The sequence below is a fragment of the Quercus suber genome, unplaced genomic scaffold (genome assembly GCF_002906115.3).
Source record: "Quercus suber isolate HL8 unplaced genomic scaffold, Cork oak 2.0 scaffold_759, whole genome shotgun sequence".
NCBI lineage: Eukaryota > Viridiplantae > Streptophyta > Magnoliopsida > Fagales > Fagaceae > Quercus > Quercus suber.
Window position 1 is genome coordinate 90,284 of NW_027070195.1, and position 26,285 is coordinate 116,568.

The following is a 26,285-nucleotide window of genomic DNA, read 5'->3' on the forward strand; positions in this document are numbered from 1 at the left end:
ATGTTCATGATGGGAATGAAGCAAACACGCGCGCATATATGAATTTTTGTAACAGGGTCCTTCAAGGCCGAAAGGCTAGCCCAATGCAGGAGTGTAAGAGTTTTTCACTAGTTGAGGTTGAGAAGTTTATGACTCTTGAGCACTTGTTCCTCATTGGGCTAGCATTTTAGGCTTGAAGGACCTTAGTGTTGCAAATGGTATCAAAGCAGTGTCCTAGTTATTGGTGGGGCCACACGTGTCATGAGCCATGCCAGAGAGGGGTGCAAATCTGGGTTGGAATGTGATGGAATCTCACATTGATTGGTGATGGTGTATACTTTTGTAATCTTACACGCTATTGTTTTTGCTTGATATTTATTGATTTTGGGGACATATGTTGGATATATAGTATCAGATGTCTCACTGCATGAGTTTTATGATTTAAATTATTATTTTCTTAACTCTCAGCTTAATTTTAAGAAAGAGAGGTCTTGAGTTGAGAGTGGTCATGGTGTACTATTTAAGTAAAAAGGTAGGCTTGCCCATTGAGCTTGCCTGCCTGACAGTGACAATGTTTGGGTTTGGTTCATATTGATCCAAAGGACTAGAGGGAGTACGTTGGGAGTGGTCTCAGAAATGGGGGTGCTTTTATATTTGAACTTCTTTAATTTTACTGTCATTATTGAGTTAATACACAGCGGTTCTTCTAGGGACATTTTTGCCACTTTGACACAAACTTGAACATTAGTCAATTTGTGATTGGATTATATCACTTATACAATTGGACAATCACTGGCACTCGTGAAAATTAATCAATTCACCATTTGAAAAATTTGTCAATCTGTGATTTTATGCAAGTGTCTCCAGACTTTTTGTTTTGTTTTTTCTCGGTTTGTGGTTAAATTTAAAAATCCCACGAGTGCATTGCAAATGAAGGAAGGAGTGTATTTCCCTGTGGCCAGAAAAAGTACTAAAAGCTCTCAATTTAGAACATCTGCACATTTATTTTTGCTAATTGGTCTTAGTGTGTATTACTGAAAATTGAGATTTGAAAATAGCAAGACCTCTAGCCTAGCTGCTCGCTCGAACCTCAATCAATCAAGATTTTGAGCTTGCAATAATGATTGAAACTAGCATTTAAAATAATGAAAGCACGGTGTTTAGTTTAGAGATTCTTTGCTTAAGTGAAAAGGTCACGAAGCTCTCTTTTTTATTTTATTGTTCTTAAGATTGTTTCTCTATAATGAGAGGTCACGAGTCACAAAGCTCTCTCCCATAAGTCTTTAAAAGAAAAAAAAAAAAATACAAAGGAAAGCTTCCCTTATCCCAAATGTGAAAGATGGTTATTATCTAATGATCTTTTTAGTAATATAATTAAATGAATTTAGACGCTTACCGTATAGAAATTAAATCTCTAATAAATGTGATTGGTAAAAGAGGTTTAGGTTATTCCATGCAAAAGCAAATCTATAATACGTATCTCTCAATCTAGGAATTGAGTTGGAGTAATACTGGTATCCATGTGGACTTATACCTACAAAGATCTGTGACCTCAAATCATGTGTTTAATTGGAGTGGACAAAATATAATTACCGTTTTCTGCATCTTCTGATTTTGGGGATCTTGAGAATATTTTCCACATAAATCTCCAGCTTTAAAAGTATATCTTATTGGTTTCACGTGTTTTGGGTGTTTTACATTTAATGCCTGTTACCAAACTTTCTGTCCACTTGCGGAGTTTTGCATGAGCCTATGCAAGCAAAGATAACTTGTATAAAAATCATCAACTAATGATAAAAACATATTTGGTTGTATAGTATTCCAAATTTCAAACAACACTTCGGCAACACTATTTCTAGACCTGGAATTCTAATTGAGAAAACATGGCTAAACAACCGGCTAAAGAGCAGATTGTAATCGACAATGGAATTCAACTTTCAAATATCCATGAACGTTCCAAGATCTTCTTGCGAAAAATTGCATGGAATGCTATTCGAACTCAATAAAAAATTAAGGAAAGATTTGAAATGGAAGAGGACTCAAGCTTTGATATGCGTGGGGTCGTGGAGTTAGTAGAGCACTTGATTTTTTTGAAGGGAAACTATAAGAAATTTATTAAGAGAGAAACAGAAGAGTACAAGCTAGGAGTCTGTAGAGCATTCGTTCATTTTTGGATCTCATAGCTCAAATTGTGTGGTCAATAATTCAATATTAGAACGGCCAATCAAAGTCCTAGTCCTAGGCTAAGGAGTACAGTCTTGGAAATAAGCTGATGTTTGAACCACTACCTATTGATCCTATATTGGTAGTTAGAGATATCCAGAGTCTTTAACTCTCATTAAGATGGTGAGGGAGTGTGAAAGAAATTTTAGGGAGCTGTAGAGCCCTTCTTTTCCAGGCTCCAGGTATAGTCAAGAAGTATTTTGATATGTCATGATCAGAAGGCTGATCAGCTTCATGTGTGGTCCGTCTCACAAGAGAAAACTACTGGATGACTTCCTCATTATCAACAAGCTATGAAGAAGGGATCATTGTTGTAGTCTGTAACTCTATGTGGACCGACCCATCAGCTTCATGTGGGGACATTTCATGTTTTAAAGCCACTGGATGACTTACTCATTATCAAGAAGCTAATAAAAAGGATGGATGCATTATTGTAGTCTATAACTCTATAAAACTAGAAATAATGGTAAAAAAAAATCAAAATAAAACTTAAAACTAGAAATAAATAAGTATAAATTTAAAGATACAAAAAATCCACGTGAAAGTATTAAATCTATGGTAACATACTAGAATAATTTTCAGAAATTTGATGTCTGACTACTCTTCACTCCTAAATCATTTTTCCACTTTCTTGTTTTGATTTTGATTGTGATTTTTTCTATTTTTGCCCTCACTCTTCACTTCTGGACTGTACAATACAATTAAACAAAAATAAAGGAAGTAAGAAAAAAGCTTGAAAGAAAGAAAACAAGAAAAAGCTACTTACATATAATTTAAGAAGTTAACATATGCATATTCTGGCTTAACATTTATTCTTTTCAGAAGGGCATGGCATTACAATCAACTAAAATTAGTAGTTTTCCAAAAAAATTAACGTCTTTTTATTTTTTTATTTTATTTTATTTATAGAGATAATTACAATATGTTGCTAATTCTGCCGTGTGAACTTTTTCTCTCTAGCATAACATAGGCATATTAATATTACAATTTTTCATAATTTCTTTAGTTAGTAAGTTGTGATTTGAATAATATCATTGGACTTATATTGATACTACTTTTAATTAATATATATTAATCACAACATATATTTTTCTGAAAAAAAAATTACAACAAATTATATTAATAATTGTAGCCGTTGTGAGTTAGAAGAATACACGGAGAATACGTCATAAATAATAAAGTGGTGAGCTTGATGCAATCTAGTTTAGCCAAATATCTGTGCAATGATTTACCTCACTGAAGAACTGATGAAGAAGTTCGTAGCAGCATAGATTGGCTACGATCATTGACCATGGGAAAAATTTAACAAATTGACGACCACGTTCATATCCAACTTGACTTGTTAACTTTCCATTCCTATGGTTAAAGCTACTTGGAGACTTCTCAAGAAGACCCCACAACAATCACTCTGGTCCATCTCATTGCTCTAGAGAATCTTTTAATCGATTGACCTTGGCTATCCTGGACCATGCAGTTACTTTCCTGCAACTTTACAGTGCATTTGGTGGGGATGAAAAATGAATAAGAGAAAATGGTATGTTTTGGTGTTTAGTTGAGAAGAAATAATGGGAGAGATTTGGTGGGGTTACGTGTTTTTTCTCCACGACTTACCAAAATCTTGCCTCCTTTGATTTGGAGAGAAAATGCTGGGAGGAAAGGAGGTTGGATGGGAAATTACCCATCTACCTCCCTCTCCTCCCTACACATTATCATTTAAAAGTTTTATTTATTTATTTATTTATTTTTTAAATTGAAAAGTTAAGGGTTTTAAATTAAAAAAAAAAAAAAATATTTATAACTATTTTTATGTAACAAAGACATATAAGTAAATTTATATAAACTATATTTTTCCTTTTTTTTTTCAACAAAATAAAAAGGTTTTCATTCTTTGTACTTCCAAGTCCAACTAAACACATGAAGGAAAACTTTTCTATCCCCTTTTCCATTTCCCCCAACCAAAAGAGCATTAGGANTGTAGAGCCCTTCTTTTCCAGGCTCCAGGTATAGTCAAGAAGTATTTTGATATGTCATGATCAGAAGGCTGATCAGCTTCATGTGTGGTCCGTCTCACAAGAGAAAACTACTGGATGACTTCCTCATTATCAACAAGCTATGAAGAAGGGATCATTGTTGTAGTCTGTAACTCTATGTGGACCGACCCATCAGCTTCATGTGGGGACATTTCATGTTTTAAAGCCACTGGATGACTTACTCATTATCAAGAAGCTAATAAAAAGGATGGATGCATTATTGTAGTCTATAACTCTATAAAACTAGAAATAATGGTAAAAAAAAATCAAAATAAAACTTAAAACTAGAAATAAATAAGTATAAATTTAAAGATACAAAAAATCCACGTGAAAGTATTAAATCTATGGTAACATACTAGAATAATTTTCAGAAATTTGATGTCTGACTACTCTTCACTCCTAAATCATTTTTCCACTTTCTTGTTTTGATTTTGATTGTGATTTTTTCTATTTTTGCCCTCACTCTTCACTTCTGGACTGTACAATACAATTAAACAAAAATAAAGGAAGTAAGAAAAAAGCTTGAAAGAAAGAAAACAAGAAAAAGCTACTTACATATAATTTAAGAAGTTAACATATGCATATTCTGGCTTAACATTTATTCTTTTCAGAAGGGCATGGCATTACAATCAACTAAAATTAGTAGTTTTCCAAAAAAATTAACGTCTTTTTATTTTTTTTTTTATTTTATTTATAGAGATAATTACAATTGCTAATTCTGCCGTGTGAACTTTTTCTCTCTAGCATAACATAGGCATATTAATATTACAATTTTTCATAATTTCTTTAGTTAGTAAGTTGTGATTTGAATAATATCATTGGACTTATATTGATACTACTTTTAATTAATATATATTAATCACAACATATATTTTTCTGAAAAAAAAATTACAACAAATTATATTAATAATTGTAGCCGTTGTGAGTTAGAAGAATACACGGAGAATACGTCATAAATAATAAAGTGGTGAGCTTGATGCAATCTAGTTTAGCCAAATATCTGTGCAATGATTTACCTCACTGAAGAACTGATGAAGAAGTTCGTAGCAGCATAGATTGGCTACGATCATTGACCATGGGAAAAATTTAACAAATTGACGACCACGTTCATATCCAACTTGACTTGTTAACTTTCCATTCCTATGGTTAAAGCTACTTGGAGACTTCTCAAGAAGACCCCACAACAATCACTCTGGTCCATCTCATTGCTCTAGAGAATCTTTTAATCGATTGACCTTGGCTATCCTGGACCATGCAGTTACTTTCCTGCAACTTTACAGTGCATTTGGTGGGGATGAAAAATGAATAAGAGAAAATGGTATGTTTTGGTGTTTAGTTGAGAAGAAATAATGGGAGAGATTTGGTGGGGTTACGTGTTTTTTCTCCACGACTTACCAAAATCTTGCCTCCTTTGATTTGGAGAGAAAATGCTGGGAGGAAAGGAGGTTGGATGGGAAATTACCCATCTACCTCCCTCTCCTCCCTACACATTATCATTTAAAAGTTTTATTTATTTATTTATTTATTTTTTAAATTGAAAAGTTAAGGGTTTTTAAATTTAAAAAAAAAAAAAAATATTTATAACTATTTTTATGTAACAAAGACATATAAGTAAATTTATATAAACTATATTTTTCCTTTTTTTTTTCAACAAAATAAAAAGGTTTTCATTCTTTGTACTTCCAAGTCCAACTAAACACATGAAGGAAAACTTTTCTATCCCCTTTTCCATTTCCCCAACCAAAAGAGCATTAGGATTGTTGAATGAGGAGATCCAAATTGAGCTTAATACACCTGCCATACTATTATTGTTTAACTTTACATATGAAGTTTTACATTATCACGTGCAACTTAAAAAAAAAAAGGTATTCAGCCAAAAAAAAAAAAAAAAAGGAAAACAATTGGTATCACTAATCTTTCATTTTTGATGTTAAAAACTTCATTTAAATAAAAAAATTTTGTGGGAAAGTAGGGAGGCAATTTTCTTTTTATAACAAAATCTAAGTACAATATATAGTTATTTAGATGCTATACCTTTTTTTTTTTTTTTTTCATTTTAAAGTTAAAAAATGCATTTAAATAAAAAGCTTTGTGGGAGGGTAGGGAGGCAATTTTCTTTTTATAGGTAAAACCTAACTACATTATATAGTTATCTACTTATTTAGATGCTATACTTTTGGTTACTTGATAAATTCAATCATATAACAGTTAATAAGTCATATGTTTTAATATAGAGTCTAAATTTAATAAAGATGGAATGTAAAACCTATGTTTTACACTATTTAATACGAGATTGTTATATCGGTATTTTAATTAAAATTCAACATATCTTACCACACATAATATCTTAATAAACTTTCAATTTGGTTGAATTTATATATGGATATTAGAATTGATTAGGCGTGGTTGTGTTTATTTTTAAATATGCGATAAGATGATATGGCATGCTGGGATTGGAGTGGTAAAATATGAGTTTTACACCATATCTTTACATAATTTAATCTCTTTAATATAATTGTCAATGGATAGAGATAATGCGTTGTTTGTGTTGTATTGATATAGCAGGTTTCAGTTAATTTAACTGGTAAAATTTTGTATTGTTAAATAAGAGATCTGAGTTTTTATCTTAGCTTACACTAAAAATTAATTGGTTTCTTAGTCTGATAATAAAAGTCAATCATGAACAACGGAGGCTATATATCTAAACTTTACCTCTTAAAAAATAAAAAAAGTATTGTATTGATATCAATAAAATCTTACTGTTAATTTTAATTTGGATTTTAAGGTACAATAAACTAAAAAGCCATACCTAAAGTTGGTCATGTTCTTATTTAAAAGAACTCTTGTCTCTCCCTAACCAAACCCAGGATTGAGTAGAGGTAAGAATGTTAGATGATAGAAATTCCCTTTGAACGACACATTCTCACACAAATGTAGTAACTACACCCACCTAACTCAACTTCCTTTAGCCAAATGGTACGTTTTGATGAAACAAACATTTAATTCTAGTAATTGAATGAAAGCTCTGCCATTGCCATGTTTTAAATGACTAGTGAAAGCGGGTGATCTCAAAAATCTAGTCAGAACAGAACTAAGTTGATAGGGATGAACCTATAGGTTTAATGTCTCTTGGTCCTTGGACCCATGCAGTGTCACATCTAACACTCTCAACCCTACAAATTATTCATCTTTTTTTCTTTTCTCTCACTTCCATTAGATGAGGAGCAGAAGTTGGACGGTTTAAGACGTATCTCTTCTGAGCAAACTCAAACCTCATTATTACTTAGGATTCCCATGTGCCATTGCCAATAGTGAGTAAATTTCCTTATAAAACTACCACTGTAGGTTCACTGATTGCTTCAAACCCAATTCGTCCATTCCCTGCCAAGAGGGTATTCAGTCCAATAGGCTTCTTCCCCACTACCTATTTGACTATTTCTACAGAGTCTCTCTTTGGGACAATGCTTGTTTTTTTGTGAAAAATAAAGGGGGAGGGCTTGATTTCTTTATCTCACTAGGGAATGTTGCCCTTCTCTTTTGGGAAATTTCCTATCTCTTTCCCTCTTTGAGTATATGATAGTTTGGGTTCTATTTGATTGGTTGGGTTAATTGTTGGGTGTCTGTCTTTTTCTGGGGAACAAAAGATTGATTCTTTTGTAGCTTCATGCATTGATGGGTGAGTAAGGCTGCTCTATAATTTGGACCTATGTTGTCATGGTATTTTTCATCTAAAGTCTTGCATGTGGGAAGGAGTTTATGTAATGCAGCCAAGGATGACTTGCCGGCAAAATTAAGGAACTTATTACGTATAATCATGAATCTATAACTGAGTTTATATTAAAATTATCATATACATATTATTTATCATACACATTCTTGAATGAATTGATCGGCAAGTCGTCACTGGCTACAAAACTGCCTCCTTTTCTCATGCTAGATTTGTGATGATAATCTCAATGGTGGTGGTGGTGGTGACAATGATGATAATTACCATTGGTACTTATTTGGTGGTGGTGACTTGCATATGAGGTTTTTCGTCCTTTACATTGAGTTCATTCTTTTCCTCTAACCATTGCAGATTTTGCAGATGAAACCATAGCTTTTTGCATTTGTTGTCATTTTCAGGTTGCAGCATCCTCTACATCTCAGCTTCAAGCTGCTCAATAGTGCTTGATATAAAAAACTTCTTATCTCTATCTAGGTTATTTTTTAAATTTCACAACTTATTTATATTAGTTAATTATAATAAAATATCCTTTAGGATAGTCACATGACACTAGATGTGATCTAATTCGTTTTAGGAGAGAAACAAGAAATGTAGTACAAGTTTTTATTTTTATTTATTTGTATTGATGAAATTTGTGAATAGATTTAAACCATACATATCAAGCTATTTATACCTTTAAATTTCAAAGTTATGACACACTATGCTTTGGTGAAAGCAGTCTTCTTTGCTATAACTCAGCTCAATCTAACAGTTCTTTAATGTGGATAAGATCATATGCACCATCAATCATCTTTTAATAACCATTTTCCCCTCAACTGATTCTCTATATATGTTGGTGCTCCTTTTCGATACAACTTAGAAACGGTGGGCCTTGGTGGATATTTTCTTGTATGGTTGTAAATATACTAATATTATTTAGCCAAAAAAAAAAAAAAAAAATTGAGCATAATTGCAGTATCACAGAACAATTTTAGGACAAATTATCACATTCTTTTCTCAGCATTCACAGGAATGAAAGAGTTAGTTGCACGTATTAATATATGTATAAGCAGTGATGGAAATGGGGTTGATCACCATAATAGCTAGGTGAACCCTCATACACTGAACAGACGCAACCACTCAAATAGTCAATGTTTGTTAGGACACTAACGAAGGTGTACGTGTTGAAGAGGAAGGAATTTCATTCCAACAATTAGTCTCAAGTGAGATACCCTCACGGAAGACATCAATCAACTAATGGTGGTTTTCATTCCTGGCATATGTTTTTATTTTTGATTTTGTCGTGTTTTTGGGGGGGGGGGGGGGTGTTGGGACCTTGGCATGAGCATTTTGCCAAGATGAAGTTGCCGTCCAATGTTACTGTACGAACATATAGTTGTATTGAGTTTAATTGTTATTATAAAAAAAAAAAAACACCATATATGCTTTATTGGTTTCATGCAACCACATATTTAAATTTATTTGGAAAACCTAAATTACACACTATATATTATATGTAATCATTAATTTATCATTGAGTTTGTATTAAACTTATTGTATAAATATTATTTATCATACATGTTCATGACTGCGTTGATCAACAAGTCGTCACTAGCTACAAAAGTGACTCCTTTACTCATGGTAGATTTGTGATGATAATTAGGGCTATCCATGGGTTGGTATGGGTTGGGTTTATGCTCAACCTAGAATCAACCTGATCACTTTGAGTCTCCCATATTCGGACCAGCTATTGATCGGTAAAAAGAGTTAGTTCGGGTGGTTAGATCTCCTCGGGTACAGGTTGGTCCTTGATCAGAGTTGGAATGTGCGAAATTATGCCGAATTTTGATGAAATTTGCTGGATCTGGCGAGATCTCATTGGATTTTGACTAATCGGACAAAATTGATTGGCAAAACACTCCTATCGGCGAAGAATGGCTACTTTCCAATGTGTATATAGTTGGGTTAGTTGAAAATCAGTTTTTTATGCTCAGACCCACCAACTGACCCATTGGTCTTGAGTTTTGGGGTGGAGACTTGCTGCTAACTATCACTGGCATTGGGTCAGTTGGTTCTTGAATCGGATTGGTTGGGTGGGTCAGTTGGTAGGTTTGGTTGGACAACCCTAATGATAATCTCAATAATGATGGTGGTGGTGACGACGATGATGATAAATACTTATTCTTGGTGATGATGATGTTAATAATCTAAGATTTTGCATTTTAGGGTTTTCGTCTATTGTATAAATGATTTAAGTTATTTTTGGAGGTGTGTTAAACTGTGTAAAACAGTTTATGTAAAAAGTTTAACCCTTTGCATAAAGTTATCTTATTTGAGTTTCTCTTGCTCATACGAGTCACTTATTCTTTGCCCACTCTAGCGAAGTTCTATGTGGATGAGACGGAGGGTCTCGTCACCCCCAGAACGCTCTCCACAATCACATGCTTCTGTTCTTAATTTTACAGGCCCCATGCATGTATATTTATCAATCGGGCTTGTTCGCGCTTTTCACACTTCTCTTACTGACCCACCATCAATCATCTTTTAGCAACTATGTTCCACTGATTCTCTAAGTATGTGTGTGTCAGTTCCTCTTCGTTACAACTTGAAAACTTTAGTCTAGCTCTCTAGGTCCTGGTGGATATATATATATATATATATATTGGCTCTTACAGTCCCACAACACAAAACAATTTCACAAATTTAGGACAAACTGACATTCTTTTCTCAGCTTTTCACATTAACAGAAATGTTAGATGTGTACTTGCAGGTATTAATATACTGTAAGCAGTGATGGAAATGAGGGTTGATCAACATAATAGGTGTACCCCTCATCAAATATGTTAACGTGTATTATATTGTGAGCTTTAGGTCCAGTTAGGTTACTTATATAGCATATATATTTACTTATACTGAACACATATGCCTCCTATACAAAGGCACTTATGTACATTTTTTCATCAAGAAATACAATACTTTCGCATTCAGTATTTCTAACATGGTATCAGAGCCACTGCTCTGACCTTTCTCTTAGCAGTCTTGTCTCTTTTGGTGTTACTCCACCATTATCGTTTCCGCTGTCATAACAGCTGCTGCAACCACTCACTGTTGAACTTCCGACGTCTCTCAGCCATTGTCCTTGGGTTTCGGGCCTGCAGCCGCCGTCGTTGAGGAGTCCCGCACCACACAGACCACTGCAATCACCGTCTTCACCGTGCATATTGCTCCGATAACCTTTTTGCAGGTACCACAGTGATCGGCTTGCCTCGATCTACACAATCGTGGAAGTCTTGCAAGCATCAGAGCCCGCACGCGCCGCCCAAACAAGCTGCGCCTCAGCCACGCGCCACCCTCAGGTCCTGCTGACGTCATCAGTGACGTCATATTACCACGTCACTTAGGGCTGACGTCATCATCCACCCTTTTTGCTGAAGTCACCCACCACGTGCAGCTGACATCATCGTTGACTGGACCGTTGACCATTGACTAGAGTTGACTTTGACCGAGGGTTGACTTTGACCGTTGACTTTTCCACAGGGTTGACTTTGTAGTCCAGGTTCTCCTTATCCAGTTTTTCGCATAGATTTCATTTTTGCAATCTGTTTTTTTTTGCATATTATGTCTCTAAATGGATAAAAATGATAGTTTTCTTTCTCGCCTTATCAATACTATATTGGAGGGGAATAAGAATTACTTATCTTGGTCTCAAGCTATGCGCAGTTTTTCTTAAGGGTCGCATGCTCTGGTATTATTGTACTGGTGCAATTACTATTCCTATCAAGGGGGCAAGTGAAGAAGATGCTGCCTTCCTCAATCGCATGATTGAATGGGATAGTCACAACCACATGATCCTCATATGGATTCAGAACACTTCCATTCCTTCCATTTCCAATCTGTTGGGCAGCTTTGATGATGCAAAATCTGCATGGGATATGTTGGCCAAAAGGTACTCCACTACTGATGGATACATGAAATATCAGTTAGTGGTCGAATTACATCAACTTCGACAAGAACTAGGGCAATCCATCAATGGCTACTATGATCGGCTTTGCTTCATTTGGGACCAAATTGACCTTTCTGATCCAATTTGGGCATGCTTAAAGGATGCTCAGCAATATGCTACAGTTAGAGATGAATTTCGTCTCTTTGAATTCCTAATGTCACTTCACAAGGACTTTGAGCCCATCCGAGGTCAGCTTCTTAATCGCAGTCCTCCTCCTTCTCTTGATACTGCTGTAAACAAGTTGGTTAGAGAAGAAGCTCGACTTGCAACCCTTCAAGCCCAGAATAAGTTCAATGTTTTGGCTATTACTCCTTCTACTCCTCCCATTGAGCAACCTCAGCAATCAGGTGATTCCTTTGGCTCTAGCAATCGTCGCAAGCAGACCAATAAAAAGTTTTGCAATTATTGCAAGCGTCCTGGCCACACCATTGAGACTTGTTACTGTCGCAACAAATCTACTGTTGCTGTTGCTAATACTGAGCCGACTCCGCCGATTCCTTTTATTTCAGCTGAGTCCCAGTTTTCTGGATCCACTATCAACCTCTCTCCCATTGAACTACAGGAGATCATAGCTCAGGTTGTTCGTATGGCTGGTAATGCATATCTTTCCACTACTCTCTCAGTTCTACCCGGTAAGTCTCAAACTTGGACTTTTGATTTTGCCTGTTGCAATCACATGACACCTCACTTGTTCTTATTCTCCAAACTTGACCCTGCACCACATCCTCTTAATATTCATATAGTTGATGGTTCCACTATGCATGGGAATAGTCTAGGTTTTGTTTCGACCTCTAACCTTTCTGTTCCTGGGGTCTTCCATGTACCTGACCTATCCTATAATTTGTGCTTTGTGGGACAATTAGCTGAACTAGGATATTGCCTTATTTTTGACTATTCTGGGTGTATTGTGCAGGATCCGAGGACGGAGTAAGAGCTTGGGACCGGTCCTAGGGTTGGGCATATGTTTCCCGTAGACAATCTTCATCTTCCACCTGTTGCTCTTGTCTCTGTTGTTGCTGCAGCTGCTGCAGTTTCTTCCTTACCTTCTCTCACACTTTGGCATTCTCGTCTTGGTCATGCACCATCTTCTCGGGTACAACAATTAGCTTCTAAGGGTATGTTGGGTTCTGTGTTCAAAGATAATTTTGATTGTACTTCATGCCATTTAGGAAAACAGCCAGCTTTACCTTTCAATAATAGTGAATCTATCTCTAATAGTATTTTTGAGTTAATTCATTCTGATGTTTTGGGACCTTCTCCTGTTACTAGTATTGGTGGATCACATTATTTTGTTGTTTTTATTGATGATTATTCTTGTTATAGTTGGATCTTTCCTATGAAATCTCGTTTTGAAATCTTACCAATATACAGTAACTTTGCAAAAATGGTTGAAACACAATTCTCCAAACATATCAAAACTTTTTGATCTGATAATACTCTTGAATATACTCAATATGCTTTTCAAGCTCTGTTACATTCCTATGGCACTGTACATCATCTAACCTGTCCAGGTACCTCTCAACAAAATGGTCGAGCCGAAAGAAAACTTCGTCATATTCTTGACATTGTCCGTGCTCTTCTTCTTTCTGCCAAAATTCCTGCCCTATTTTGGTGTGAAGTTGCGCTTCATGCTATTCATGCCATTAATCGCATTCCAAGCACTGTCATCCATAATCAGACTCCGTATGAGTGCCTTTTTGGGTCATCCCCTGACTATCATTACCTTCGCTTCTTCGGATCTGCTTATTTCGTTCTTCTTCAGCCTCATGAGCACAACAAACTTGAGCCTCGATCTAGACTTTGTTGTTTCCTTGGTTATGGCAAAACTCAAAAAGGGTATCGGTGCTATGATCCTGTCTCTCATCGTTTTCATGTTTCTTATAATGTTGTCTTTTGGAAACACCGCTTGTTTGTTGAACTCTCTCACTTTCATTCTTCCCTGACTAACTCCTTTGTTTTAGAAATCTTTCCAGATGAGTCTCCTGTTCCTTCTACAGATACTCTTGTTCCTCCCTTGGACTTCTCTATCCAATCTCCAGATATTTTTGATGATTCTTCTAGACAGGTTATAGATGAACAGGTTGATGACGAGCTACCCCACCTTGAGCCTGGGTCCCCTACTCCTGCTCCGCCTGAAGATCTTCCACAAGACATTCCACCTCGCCACTCAACCCAGGTAAGATCTATTCTTGCACATTTACTTGACTATTATTGTTACATTGACCTTGCTACACTCCATGAACTTCAAACCTATCGTGAGGCCTTTACTGACCATTTATGGCAGATTGCAATAAAAGAGGAAATTGATGCATTAACCAAAAACTATACTTGGGATCTGGTTACTCTTCCTCCTGGTTAGTCTGTGGTTGGTTGTAAGTGGATCTATAAGATCAAAACTTGCTCTGATGGGTCCATTGAGAGCTACAAGGCTCGTCTTGTTGCAAAAGGTTTTACATAGGAGTATGTGATTGATTATGAAGAGAATTTTGCTCTAGTTGCCCGTATCTCATCTGTTTGTGCCCTCTTAGTTGTTACCGTTGCTAGTAAATATGACATTTTTCATATGGATGTTAAAAATGCCTTCCTTAATGGGGATCTGCATGAAGAAGTCTATATGCAACCTCCTCCTGATCTTTTTGTTGAAACAAACAAGGTTTGTCGCCTTCGACGTGCACTTTATGGCCTTAAACAAGCTCCACGAGCTTGGTTTGCCAAGTTCAGCTCCACCATCTTTCACTTGGGGTACACTGCCAGTCCTTATGATTCTGCCTTATTTCTTTGTCGCAATGATAAAAGTACCATTTTGCTTCTCCTATATGTGGATGATATGATCATAACTGGCGATGACCTTAGTGGCATTCAAGAACTCAAGGATTTCCTTAGTTAGCAGTTTGAGATGAAAGACCTTGGACATCTCAGCTATTTCTTGGGTCTTGAGATCACTCGTTCCGCAGATGGTCTTTATATTACTCAAGTCAAGTATGCATCTGACCTTTTGTCTCGAGCTGGACTCATTGATAGCAAGATTGTTGACACTCCAGTTGAACTTAATGCGCATCTGACACCCTCGGCGGGGAAGCTATTGTCTAACCCTCTCTTTACAGACGATTGGTTGACAGCGTAGTTTATCTCACAGTTATTTGTCCAGACATTTCCTATGCTGTTCATCAGGTGAGCCAGTATCTGTCTGCTCCACGATCAACTCACTATGCTGCTGTTCTGTGCATTCTACGATACTTGAAAGACACTCTCTTCCATGACCTTTTCTACTCAGTTCAGTCTCCTCTTGTACTTCGTGCATTCTCTGATGTTGATTGGGCAGGAGATCCCACTGATTGCAAGTCCACTACGGGTTATTGTTTTCTTCTTGGTTCTTCTTTGATTTCTTGGCGAAGTAAGAAACAAACTTTTGTGGCTTGCTCCAGTACTGAAGCAGAATATCATGCTCTTTCTGATACCACATCTGAGCTCTTTTGGCTACGATGACTTTTTAAGGATTTAGGTGTGTCTACATTTTCTGCTACTTCTCTTTATTGTGACAATCAGAGTGCCATTTATATTACTCACAATGATATCTTCCATGAACGGACTAAACACATCGAGATTGATTGTCATTTTATCCGTTATCATCTTGTCTATGGTGCTCTCAAGCTCTTCTCAGTCTCCTCCAAAGATCAACTTGCTGACATCTTCACCAAGTCACATCCTAAGGGACGCCTTCGTGATTTGGTTGACAACCTTAAGTTGGTCTCACATCCACCTTGAGTTTGAGGGGAGTTGTTAACGTGTATAATATTGTGGGTTTTAGGCCCAGTTAGGTTACTTGTATAGCACACATATTTACTTGTACTGCACACATATACTTTTTATATAAAGACACTTATGTACATTCTTTCATCAAGAAATACAATACTTTCGCATTCAGTATTTCTAACAAAATAGTCATATTTTATTTATAAATAAGATTTTTGGTGAGAGTATTGAATTCATTCTAAATAACCATTATTATTTTTCTTTCTCTTAGATATATAGTATCAAGTAAGACACTCACGGAAGACATCAACTAATGGTGGTTTCAGTGGTTAGGGATTAACCGCATTCCCAGTTACTATTAAATTTGTCAATATGCAGCATATAAACTAGCTAAGTAATTTTATTACTGGCACATGGTGATTGTGGTGGCTACAGTGCATAAATTTTTATTTTTTATTTTTTTATTTTAGATGACACTCTAGGGTATGTTTTGAATAAAAAGGAAAACATTCCGAGCACCTTTTCCTCTATTCTTCTCTCTTCTCCCTCAATCTCCCTTCGACCAAGCATACGGACAACTAATTATACCTTTAAGTTATTGCTAGTTTTCTGAGCTACTTACTAAAATTCATAATATAAGTGCCCAACATTTAATCAAATGAGATTCAATTGGTCTTGACATTGATCTTATGTTTAAAATTTGAAAAGGCAAAGGTGTTTTGCACACAAGTCTTGTCTATGTGCTTGGATCTAAAGAAAACTTCCATGTTTGACCAACGGATAGATCGGGGTCCCCCCATCCAATAGATAGCAGTGAGGGCAAGATATGCCCCTGCAAGGGCATAAATGATTTCTAGCCTGTCTCCCCACTCGCCTTAAGCTAATCATGATTCACTTATACAGGGAGATGTTGCTGGGACATTTGTGTGCCAAGGGTTTGCACCAAGTGAAGCCTTTAGTAGCGAATTGAAGACCAAAGACTGTTTCAATAAGTGAAGTTTGTGTGTCAAGAACCTACTTCAATCAAGTTGTTGTAGGTTTAGACACAAATTGGGTATTTCTGTATTGAAGAAAGTAAAGTATGAAAGTCTGGTCGAGTTGGAGTTGAGTGCGATCATTTAAGTAGGTTTCTACCACAGGTAGCAATATCAGGATTGAGGATATTCTTGTATTGTGATGTCTTCCATTTACTTAGTGGATTCTTTGGTTTGGTCGTAAGCTGCAAATTATTTGTAGGGTTTTTCCTATCAAGGTTTTCCATTTGTAACCTTAAATTATTCCATAAAATTAGGGGATCCTTCACTATATTAGGTACTCATTTTTTTAATTCTTCATGGTGATGATGGAGAATAAAAATCATTATTTTTACTTGATTTTGATATGATGCTAAGTTTACCATTCTTTCTAGCATCTTCAAGGTTCATTGCATCAAGATTGATCTCAAAATTAAGTATCTAAGATAAATAATTATTGCCTGAGATATCTAGGGCGATGAATTCAAGTTTTGTAAGATTAGACATAATTTATAACAAAGATATAATGGTAGCATTAAATGAACAAGTATTTACATAATGTAAAATCTAATTAAGCAATACAATATTCGTTCTAAATCTTCAACATAAATTTTATTAATCCGCATGAAAGAGGACATAAAACAGACGTATATAATATGTCTAGCATCAAACCAATATAATTTTTAATCCATTAAATAAGCACTAAAATTTTTAGGTATAAATTAATGTGATAACAAATATATTAGATAATCAGATTATTAATTCTTATGGAATAAAAAAAAAAAATACTAATTCTCATGAGAAACTTATATTAAGTCAAAAGTATCACATAAATAGCCTTTGATGTTAGAGAACAAAAGGTGCACAACTTCCTTTTAGAATTGATTGGAGTCTCCTGTTGTAAAATAAAATGAATAACATGATAAGATTAAAAAAAAAAAAAAAATGTATATTACCTTATGCACTTCTTTAAACAAGTGGTTATCCACACAATATTTTAAAGATCTAAATATTACAATCTGTACGAATGAACCTTTTTTTGTTATATATTATATATATAGAAAGTGGAATATATGTAATTAACATTGAGACTATCAATTAAAGCATGAACAATCATAATTAACTAAAGCAACTAACCAAGGGAAGTAGGAAGAAGAGGATGCAAACTCAAGATAACATCGGATATGTTATCGAAAAGAAAAACTAAAGAACCTAGCAGAAAATCCTCATAGTGGTTCGACAAGCCGAAATGATCCATTAGTAAATCAATTGGAGTACATGAATACACAAAGACCCTCCAAGCCTAAACTACCCAAAATACTTGAACCTTCAAAGCTCTTACTACCAATAGACTTGACGAAATCTTGTCTTCATTAGCTTTTTGAATCCCACAATATGCCTGATTGCACCACCACGCTTTATCGGCTGAATTCATGGCTAAGCTCCAATGTTTCCCAAGGTTCAAAACACTCTCAATACTTAGATTGCGTGTGAATTGTGTTTGGATGAAATCTACTCTCAAGGCTCACAATTACAATATCGTGGGTAATGAGGGCATATAGTGTAGGTGAAGGAGAGAAAACTCCACATGAAAACCAGCAGGCAGAGTGTCTTGCAGCTCGCTCATGGGTTGACCTACTCGCAAGACAACTTGTCCAATAGACTTTTGAACTTCTAACATGTGCTGCTCACATGATCTTTCATAGGTGCTGTAGTCACGACCTACTCGTGAGCCAGTTGCGAAAATTCTTTGTTTTGAGAAAATCTTCACCAACTTGAGACTAAATCCATAGACAATAAATCCTACAAAATACAAGTAAATGATTAAAAAAATTACAAAGAAATTGACACAGAATAAAGTCAACAAAACTAACATGAAAAAATCACAACTTAACATATTTCAATGTCAATTTAATGTGAGGATTAAGGAGCCTTAATTTTTAAGGCGTTGAAGCTACTATATGATTGGCAATGAAGGGCTAATAAAATGTCGTATAAGGCAAAGGTTGCCGTCCATTCAAAAAATTGTTCTTTATCATTTCATGTTGGGCCTGCTGTGCATTCTTTATTGGTTTTGCATTATGGGTGATTTGCCTCTTTTTGTACGTTGCATGAAGTGCTTGCACCTAAACTTTGTTTTCCTTGGTTAGAGCAATCGCTCCCCCTCTCTCTCTCTCTCTCTCTCTCTCTCTCTCCCCGCCATTGGATTTCAAAGCTCGGCTTTCTCTAATTGATTTGATGTTTGTCATCCCAATTAGGTAACAATAGTGATAATTGTCATCCCAGTTAGGTAACAATAGTGATAATTGGTGGCTCAATGTTCTAACTTGCTTTAAAAGGCGGAGGGAATATACCACATCACATTAAATGTGATGAGAGGTTGGGGCACAATAAATGTGAAGATGACTGCTATCTTTTACGGTCGATACTTCATTCTAGGCGAGGGATTTAATAATGTGATGATACCAGTAGGATGATCTCCCTTATTCTTTGCCTTATCCAACTGATAGTGATTTGTCATAGTTGGTAACTTTGATTAGTCCCATTCTTCAAGTCGTTAGGATATGGCTTAACCCCCTTACTTTGCCGAATAAAATTTCTTCCTAAACTATTTTGGAAATATAAAGTCTTTAAGTTTCTCATTTTTTTTTTTGTATGAATTTTGAAAATCTAACTGTTAAATTTTATGTTTTTTATGTTTTTAATAAGTATATCAAATTTCGTTCAAATTGGATGTTATTTACTATTTGATCAATAAACTTATTTTTTATTCATAATTTTAGATCACAAAAACTTGAAATTTTAACATTTTTTGATGGCATAGTAATTTATCTTTGATTTTCTTGAAATTTTGCAAGTATGAATGAGATGATAAGAACATGCAATTCAATGGTTAGATTTTCAAAATTCACAATTAATATAAAGATATATGAGAAGTTTGAAAAGTTTCTTTTCAAACTAGTTTAAAGAGAAATTTTGTTTTACATTGTCCTATGCAAAGGGGCCAGAACATCTAGCATATTATTGTTTAAAACCCACCAAAATCTACGGAACATGGTGTTAAAAGCATCACAGAAAGTTTATATAAGAATGAGGACGTCAAATATGAGGGAAATGCAAAGGCCACTGACTTTATGGGTTTTTTTTAGCTGCTTGACAAAGGATTTTAGCTTTCCATCCATTAAAGATATCAAGATCCAATTCTTATTAATTAGATTCCGAATCTGCATGGTGGTCAATCTTACTTGGAGTGCGATAAAAGAAAAATCTTACTCAAAGTGCGAGTAAAGAAATTCTAATACTACTTGTATTGTTAGTTGTTACTGTTGTAATCCTAATTTAATGTCACTAAATTTGTGTTTAACTTGCTCTTTGATATTATGAAGAGTCAAAGCTTTTAATCTACCATGTTAGATTTTATAGCAATAAATTGGGCAAAGCTTCTGTCAAGTTCTCCATTGTATTAGACAAGACACAACGTAAACACATGGCTAAACACATGGCTAATTTTGAGTACGTGTTTGTATTGTGTTGCATCTAATGCACTTGATGTGAGCCACACCCCATGATTCTCCTTTTTTTTTTTATTTTTTTATTTTTTTTTATTTTTAAAGGCATGTTCTATGTGATCTTTTATAGCCACAAATTCTTTTTTTCCATTATTAATAAATTTCATGGAGTGAAGCATCGCATGAGTAAGAATTGAATTGTCTTGGGTAATTCTACCGGGACAAGAAGAACAGCTTGTAAAATGGAAGTAATTTTTGGAAGAATAGTTTGGATTTTTGTTGGCTAGGTTAATTTTTTTTTAATGATTTTGTTAGTGCTGATTAGCTCGTATTGATGGCTTTCTCTAGGCTTACTTTTGCTATTAGTGTGATCAAACTGTTTGCGTATAAGTATAAATGCTTGTGGAATATGAGAGGGTAAAAGCTGAGGTTCAAGTTTTTAGGAAGGAGTTTTACACACATATACCCTTAGATTAGGTTAGAGTAAAATTTTTATCTCTTGTATTAAAAGAAAAAGTCTAATCTCAAAAAAAGAAAAAAATGAAAAAGAAAAAAGAAATAATGGTGATAGTTGTTGGTGACAGTTAACGGTGACAAGTAGGGTAATTTCTTTTTCTGTAGTCTAGAGTTTTGTAGATCAACTAAGATTTCATGATGTTTTTATCATAGTTCAAAATTTCCCTCCATTCTAACCAGCCGGGGGAAAAAAAATCCATCTTCTATAGGATTAGCGGATAGACTATGGTCTTCACAACAAGATGTTTTCATTTTAAAAGATTTTTTCATTTTAAAGGAAATGAAGATGATGTATTTTTAGATAGACAAAGTTTGGTTACAAATTTAGTTGTAGACAATGACTGGAATTTTACTTCATATCTTTTTATTAGATGTGAATTTTGACAAATCCACCATTGGATAATATTTTTTTTTTTAATGTTCTCCATATTTGCAAAATTTTCAAAATAATTAAAGATTAATAACAATGTCATTAATAAATGTTTAAATTTTAAGTTTTTGTAATCTAAAATTATACATAAAAAATAAGTTTATAGATCGAAAAGTAAATAATATCCGAATATGACATAAAATTTGATATATATGTTAAGAATATGCTACAAACTCACTCAATAAAATTGGACAAAATTTATCTACAAAATTGGTTGTAACTTAAGTCTACAAACTCACTTAATGAAATAAATATTATAACATATTTTAAAAATCTAACCGTTGAATTGCATATTCTCTATGCTTTTAATATACATGTTAAATTTTGCGTTTATTGAATATTATTTACTATATGAACTATAAGTTTATATTTTGTACATAATTTTAAATTACAAAACCTTGCAATTTAAAAAATTTATTGATGACATAGCTATTAATCTTTAATTTTCTTGAAATTTTGCAAGTATGGAGGATATAAGAAGAAGATGTAATCTAATGATGGATTTGTCAAAATTCACTTTCAATAAAAATATATTATGTAATACAAGTCATTTTGTAGTTAAACTTTGTCTATTTAATAGTTAATATTTCAAGATATGCAGTCATGTTAATTTTTTTAGCGGGAGTTATAGCTCTTGGCTCAAATTTTAGCAAAACTTTATCATTTTTAGATTTAGATTTTATTTAGTGTATTTAATAGTGTTGATATTTGCAATGGGGAGGAACTTGCGAGTTGCGACCAGAGTCAAAGATCATTGGGATAACGTAGAATAAACGAGGAAAAGAGTCTCCGAGATGATTCACAGGGAAGTTTCCAAAGTTACATCATTTACATTAATTCCAATTGGATTGCAACGTAAATGCGCCTCTTTTGGTTTTTTAATATTTGATGGGTACCTACTTCCGCTTTAGAAAATTCTTATTTTTCTACGTTCTTTTGAATTTTTTCACCACCTTTTGGAAAGTTAGTCTTCGTATTCTCCTTTTGGACTTCTTGACTAAATAAATGATTGCACTTTTTTTAGCTACAGAAGATTTCACTAAACTTGGGCATTATAAAATAATCATCTGCCGTTCAATTGATTCACAAACTTTTCTTCCCTTCAACAATAATTTCCACTCTTCTTGTCCGAAGTAATTTTCCTTAACATTATTTGGGGGTCTATCCTGAGAGAAACTCCTTTACTCCATTTGAGCTTGATCATTCTTCAGGTATACATAACATGCGTTACATTTATGCATGCATTCTCTTTTATTTCTCCTGATCTCTCTTCTTTCATATTTTGTTTCATGAAAACATTTACTACTATTTTGTGCCACTATGTCAACCTCAATGCTTTTGTTATTCATAAAAGCGAATGCAAATCACAATAGCTTGCAGTTTATTCCAGGATATTGAACCCTATTCTTTCATCAATAGCGTTGACACCCAAAAATCTTTATCTCCCTGGCCAGGTGTTTCGGCCTGTAGCTTGTTGGGTGAGAGGTTCTCAAAATATTTGGTTTTGTATAAATATATGTTTTTTGAAAGATTATATTGCCTTTATATATGCACTTTGAATCTCTTGGCTAAGTTGTATTTCTCTTATTTAAGGTGAAGGTGTTAAGTTTTAGTTGTATATATATGAAGCAGCAAGGGGGAATGGATTTTCGTTTTGTTTTTTTGGTTGTTTGTTTGTTTGTTTGTTTTTTTTTTTTTTTTTAAATTATTTTTTAAAGTAATGAATGATAAAAAATTTGTTTGTAAAAAAGAAGGAACGAATGAATGATAGTAATTAAAAGAAAGAGTTAACTTAAAAAAAGACACTCTTTTCGTTTCTTAATAAATTAAACCTTTAAAATAACTCGATTACCATTGAAACTAAAAAAATTGTTTGTTTTTGTTAAAAGATGAGAGTAATAATATTGAAGATAAGTATGAACTTATACTTTTAATATATTTTGATATGGCTTAAGAGGAGAAATAATAATTTTCCTTTAAAAAGAAGTAATAATCTGTTTTGATATGAAGGGAGTATTGGATTATACATATTGTTGCCATGCCTTGTAATTCTCTTGTTCTGTGGTCGAGCGGTCAAACCATTGCGCTCCCCCACCCCACCCCCCCCATTTTTTTTAAATGACAAACCATATTCTAGCTCTGCTTTGAATTTTTCAAACACTCAAACCCAATAATGGAAAAATCAAATATATGGGTGAAGAACTTTATAGTTCAATAGATTAGTATGTCTTAATATTTCAAACATAGACAATTAGGGTTCAAGTCCTACTTCTCCCAACTATCTAATTTAAAAAAAAGAAAAAGCAAATATGTGTAATACATGCCTTGAATCATGTTAAAAAAAAAAAGGTTTCAATATGCGGTGCACCAAGTGCACATATTCTATTCAAATTTTTTTTTTTTTTTTATTTATTTATTATAAAAAGCACATATCCTCTGCCACACAAAGCGCCTTAGAAATCCCCATCCAACGAGAATTGGTTTGTGATTGTCTTGACTTATAACACCAGCTATGTTTAATTGTGAGTGAAACGTAGTTCGAGCTACGGCAGAGGTTAAATTCATAGTCTTGCTATGTGTTTTGTGAGTCACTCTCTTTTAAGTGTGTCTGGGTTTTAGGCTCTGTGAGAGTATTTTTGTGCTACATGTGTAATCTCTCTATTTTATTAGTGGAATATTCTCTTAGATATTGCCTGTGAACGTAGGCTTATATTAAGACCGATTGTTTCTTCTAATATTTCTATTTTTATTTTGTATAAACCCATATATTTTTTTTGTTGAATAAAAAAGCAAAATCTTGAGAGCAAGTCACATGACGAGTTAAACCCCGCACTTTGTAGAGTAGGCCTTCTCACATGTGGTAGTTAGAGAAGGATCAATAATCTTGCGTGAAAAAGGATTGTGGGGTTCAATGATTACCTCAGCAGATTAGCCTTGTCCGCAAGATTTGAGTATCACTCAAGCTTTTACCAACTTTAGAGGGTGGGGGTGGCTAAAAAAAAAAGGTTTCAATATGCGGTGCACCAAGTGCACATATTCTATTCAATTTTTATTATTATTATTTTTATTTATTATAAAAAGCACATATCCTCTGCCACACAAAGCGCCTTAGAAATCCCCATCCAACGAGAATTGGTTTGTGATTGTCTTGACTTATAACACCAGCTATGTTTAATTGTGAGTGAAACGTAGTTCGAGCTACGGCAGAGGTTAAATTCATAGTCTTGCTATGTGTTTTGTGAGTCACTCTCTTTTAAGTGTGTCTTGGTTTTAGGCTCTGTGAGAGTATTTTTGTGCTACATGTGTAATCTCTCTATTTTCTTAGTGGAATATTCTCTTAGATATTGCCTGTGAACGTAGGCTTATATTAAGACCGATTGTTTCTTCTAATATTTCTATTTTTATTTTGTATAAACCCATATATTTTTTTTGTTGAATAAAAAAGCAAAATCTTGAGAGCAAGTCACATGACGAGTTAAACCCCGCACTTTGTAGAGTAGGCCTTCTCACATGTGGTAGTTAGAGAAGGATCAATAATCTTGCGTGAAAAAGGATTGTGGGGTTCAATGATTACCTCAGCAGATTAGCCTTGTCCGCAAGATTTGAGTATCACTCAAGCTTTTACCAACTTTAGAGGGTGGGGGTGGCAATTGTTGGATGTAAATACTCCATGCCCATTAATCTAGGGAGAATTTTGGGCTTAAGGTCCAACAATTGAAACACATAATTAAGGTCCCACATCGACATGGCACTCAGGCCAACCTAAAATGATCATGGCTTCAATAAGATACGTGCTTTGTTAACAAAACAAGGATTGTTGAAAAAATTGATGGGAATAGTTTTTCTTTTGCTGAACCTTAATATTCTCTCTCTGTGCTTGTCGTGCTGATTTAACTTCTGTGGAGAAAGTGCACATAAATGGCGCCTTGCATCACAATTTATATCTAATATTGAAATCTTATTTTCAGGGTACATAAAAGCTAATTGATAATTAAGTTGCAATGGCAACACATGATGTTAATTTAAACGACGGTAACTATTTTACTTTCCCATCGTTTAATAGTGTAGTCATTCATTGAGTTCTTAACAAAATGCACATTACTTACTAATTAAGATATCACCAATTTCAAACATGAAGCAGCCCATGCTGAGCGTTCAAGGCTTCATCTGGCTGCGTTGAAAGGTGACTGGAATTCTATCGAGGACATGCCAAACATTCAAAGAGAAATTACTAAGAAAAGAGAAACCACTCTTCATATTGCTGCTGCAGCAAACCAGGAAGAGTTTGTAAAGAATTTAGTAGAGGGGATGAGTAGTGATGACATAACAGCTGAAAACACTGTTGGGAGCACTGCTTTGGCCTATGCTGCTGCAACTGGAAATGTGAATATTGCCAAGGCAATGCTGAAGAAAAACAGAGACCTGCCAAACCTAGGTAGTGGGATGAAACCACTGCTCATGGCTGCTTTATTAGAACACTATCAAATGGTGGAACATCTTTCTCGTTCGACAAGGACTTGGGAGTGGGATATAATAGATCAGACTGAACTATTTGTCACTTATGCCAGGGTTGGGTACTACGGTAAGTATAAGTTATTTCTTGCCTTGGTTTTTATCTTCTTCTTCTTCTTCTTATTATTACTTAAGTCGTGTTGGTGAGTTATAAAAATTTTGCTATATAAAATTTACAAATTAATAGGTTAATAATTATGAAAAAAGTTTTTTTGAGATTAAAAAAATCTTAAAAAGACTTTTTAGATATTTATTTATTATGAGAAAAAAATCATAATCACACATCATATGTTTTCTTTTAAGGATAAAACCTGTTATACACGTGCTGTTAAACTGAAATCATGTTTTTACCTCATGATTTTAGGTTAAAAAAATGAGTATTTAATATGGTGTGTGTAAGAAACATTACCCTTCATTTAAAAAGAATTACTTGACATAACTATTACTCTTGGAATAACTGTCATTATTTAATTCCCAATATCTTGACTCTACTTGTAACTTTTTTTTTTGGGTTTGAGATAGATATTTTACTCTAATCTCTATATAAGTATATATGTGTGCTCCACCTTTACAAGAATTTGTATTTGTAGAGTGACCATCTTGCTAAAGGT

General features: G+C 34.3%; 2 protein-coding genes and 2 long non-coding RNA genes across 4 annotated transcripts; 2 read left to right on the plus strand and 2 right to left on the minus strand.

Annotated features, from left to right (window-relative positions):
* Nucleotides 1-2,622: 2,622 nt before the first annotated feature.
* LOC136064770 (uncharacterized) lies at nucleotides 2,623-3,939 on the minus strand. Its single transcript, XR_010626377.1, has 2 exons — nucleotides 3,435-3,939; nucleotides 2,623-2,890 (listed from the first exon to the last, which is right to left on the minus strand). It is a non-coding gene; the product is annotated as an uncharacterized LOC136064770 (long non-coding RNA).
* A 502-nt stretch (nucleotides 3,940-4,441) lies between these two features.
* On the minus strand, nucleotides 4,442-5,753 carry LOC136064771 (uncharacterized). The gene is made up of 2 exons (XR_010626378.1): nucleotides 5,249-5,753; nucleotides 4,442-4,709 (listed from the first exon to the last, which is right to left on the minus strand). It is a non-coding gene; the product is annotated as an uncharacterized LOC136064771 (long non-coding RNA).
* A 9,084-nt stretch (nucleotides 5,754-14,837) lies between these two features.
* LOC136064767 (uncharacterized mitochondrial protein AtMg00810-like) lies at nucleotides 14,838-15,427 on the plus strand. The gene is made up of 2 exons (XM_065766939.1): nucleotides 14,838-14,981; nucleotides 15,113-15,427. The coding sequence occupies exons 1-2, from the start codon at nucleotides 14,838-14,840 to the stop codon at nucleotides 15,425-15,427; spliced, it is 459 nt and encodes a 152-aa protein (XP_065623011.1).
* Nucleotides 15,428-22,268: 6,841 nt separating this feature from the next.
* Nucleotides 22,269-25,853, plus strand: LOC136064773 (uncharacterized). Its single transcript, XM_065766944.1, has 3 exons — nucleotides 22,269-22,373; nucleotides 25,131-25,194; nucleotides 25,304-25,853. Exons 2-3 carry the CDS (start codon nucleotides 25,164-25,166, stop codon nucleotides 25,819-25,821), a joined length of 549 nt encoding a protein of 182 aa, XP_065623016.1. The 5' UTR covers nucleotides 22,269-22,373; nucleotides 25,131-25,163; the 3' UTR covers nucleotides 25,822-25,853.
* The last annotated feature ends 432 nt before the right edge of the window (nucleotides 25,854-26,285 follow it).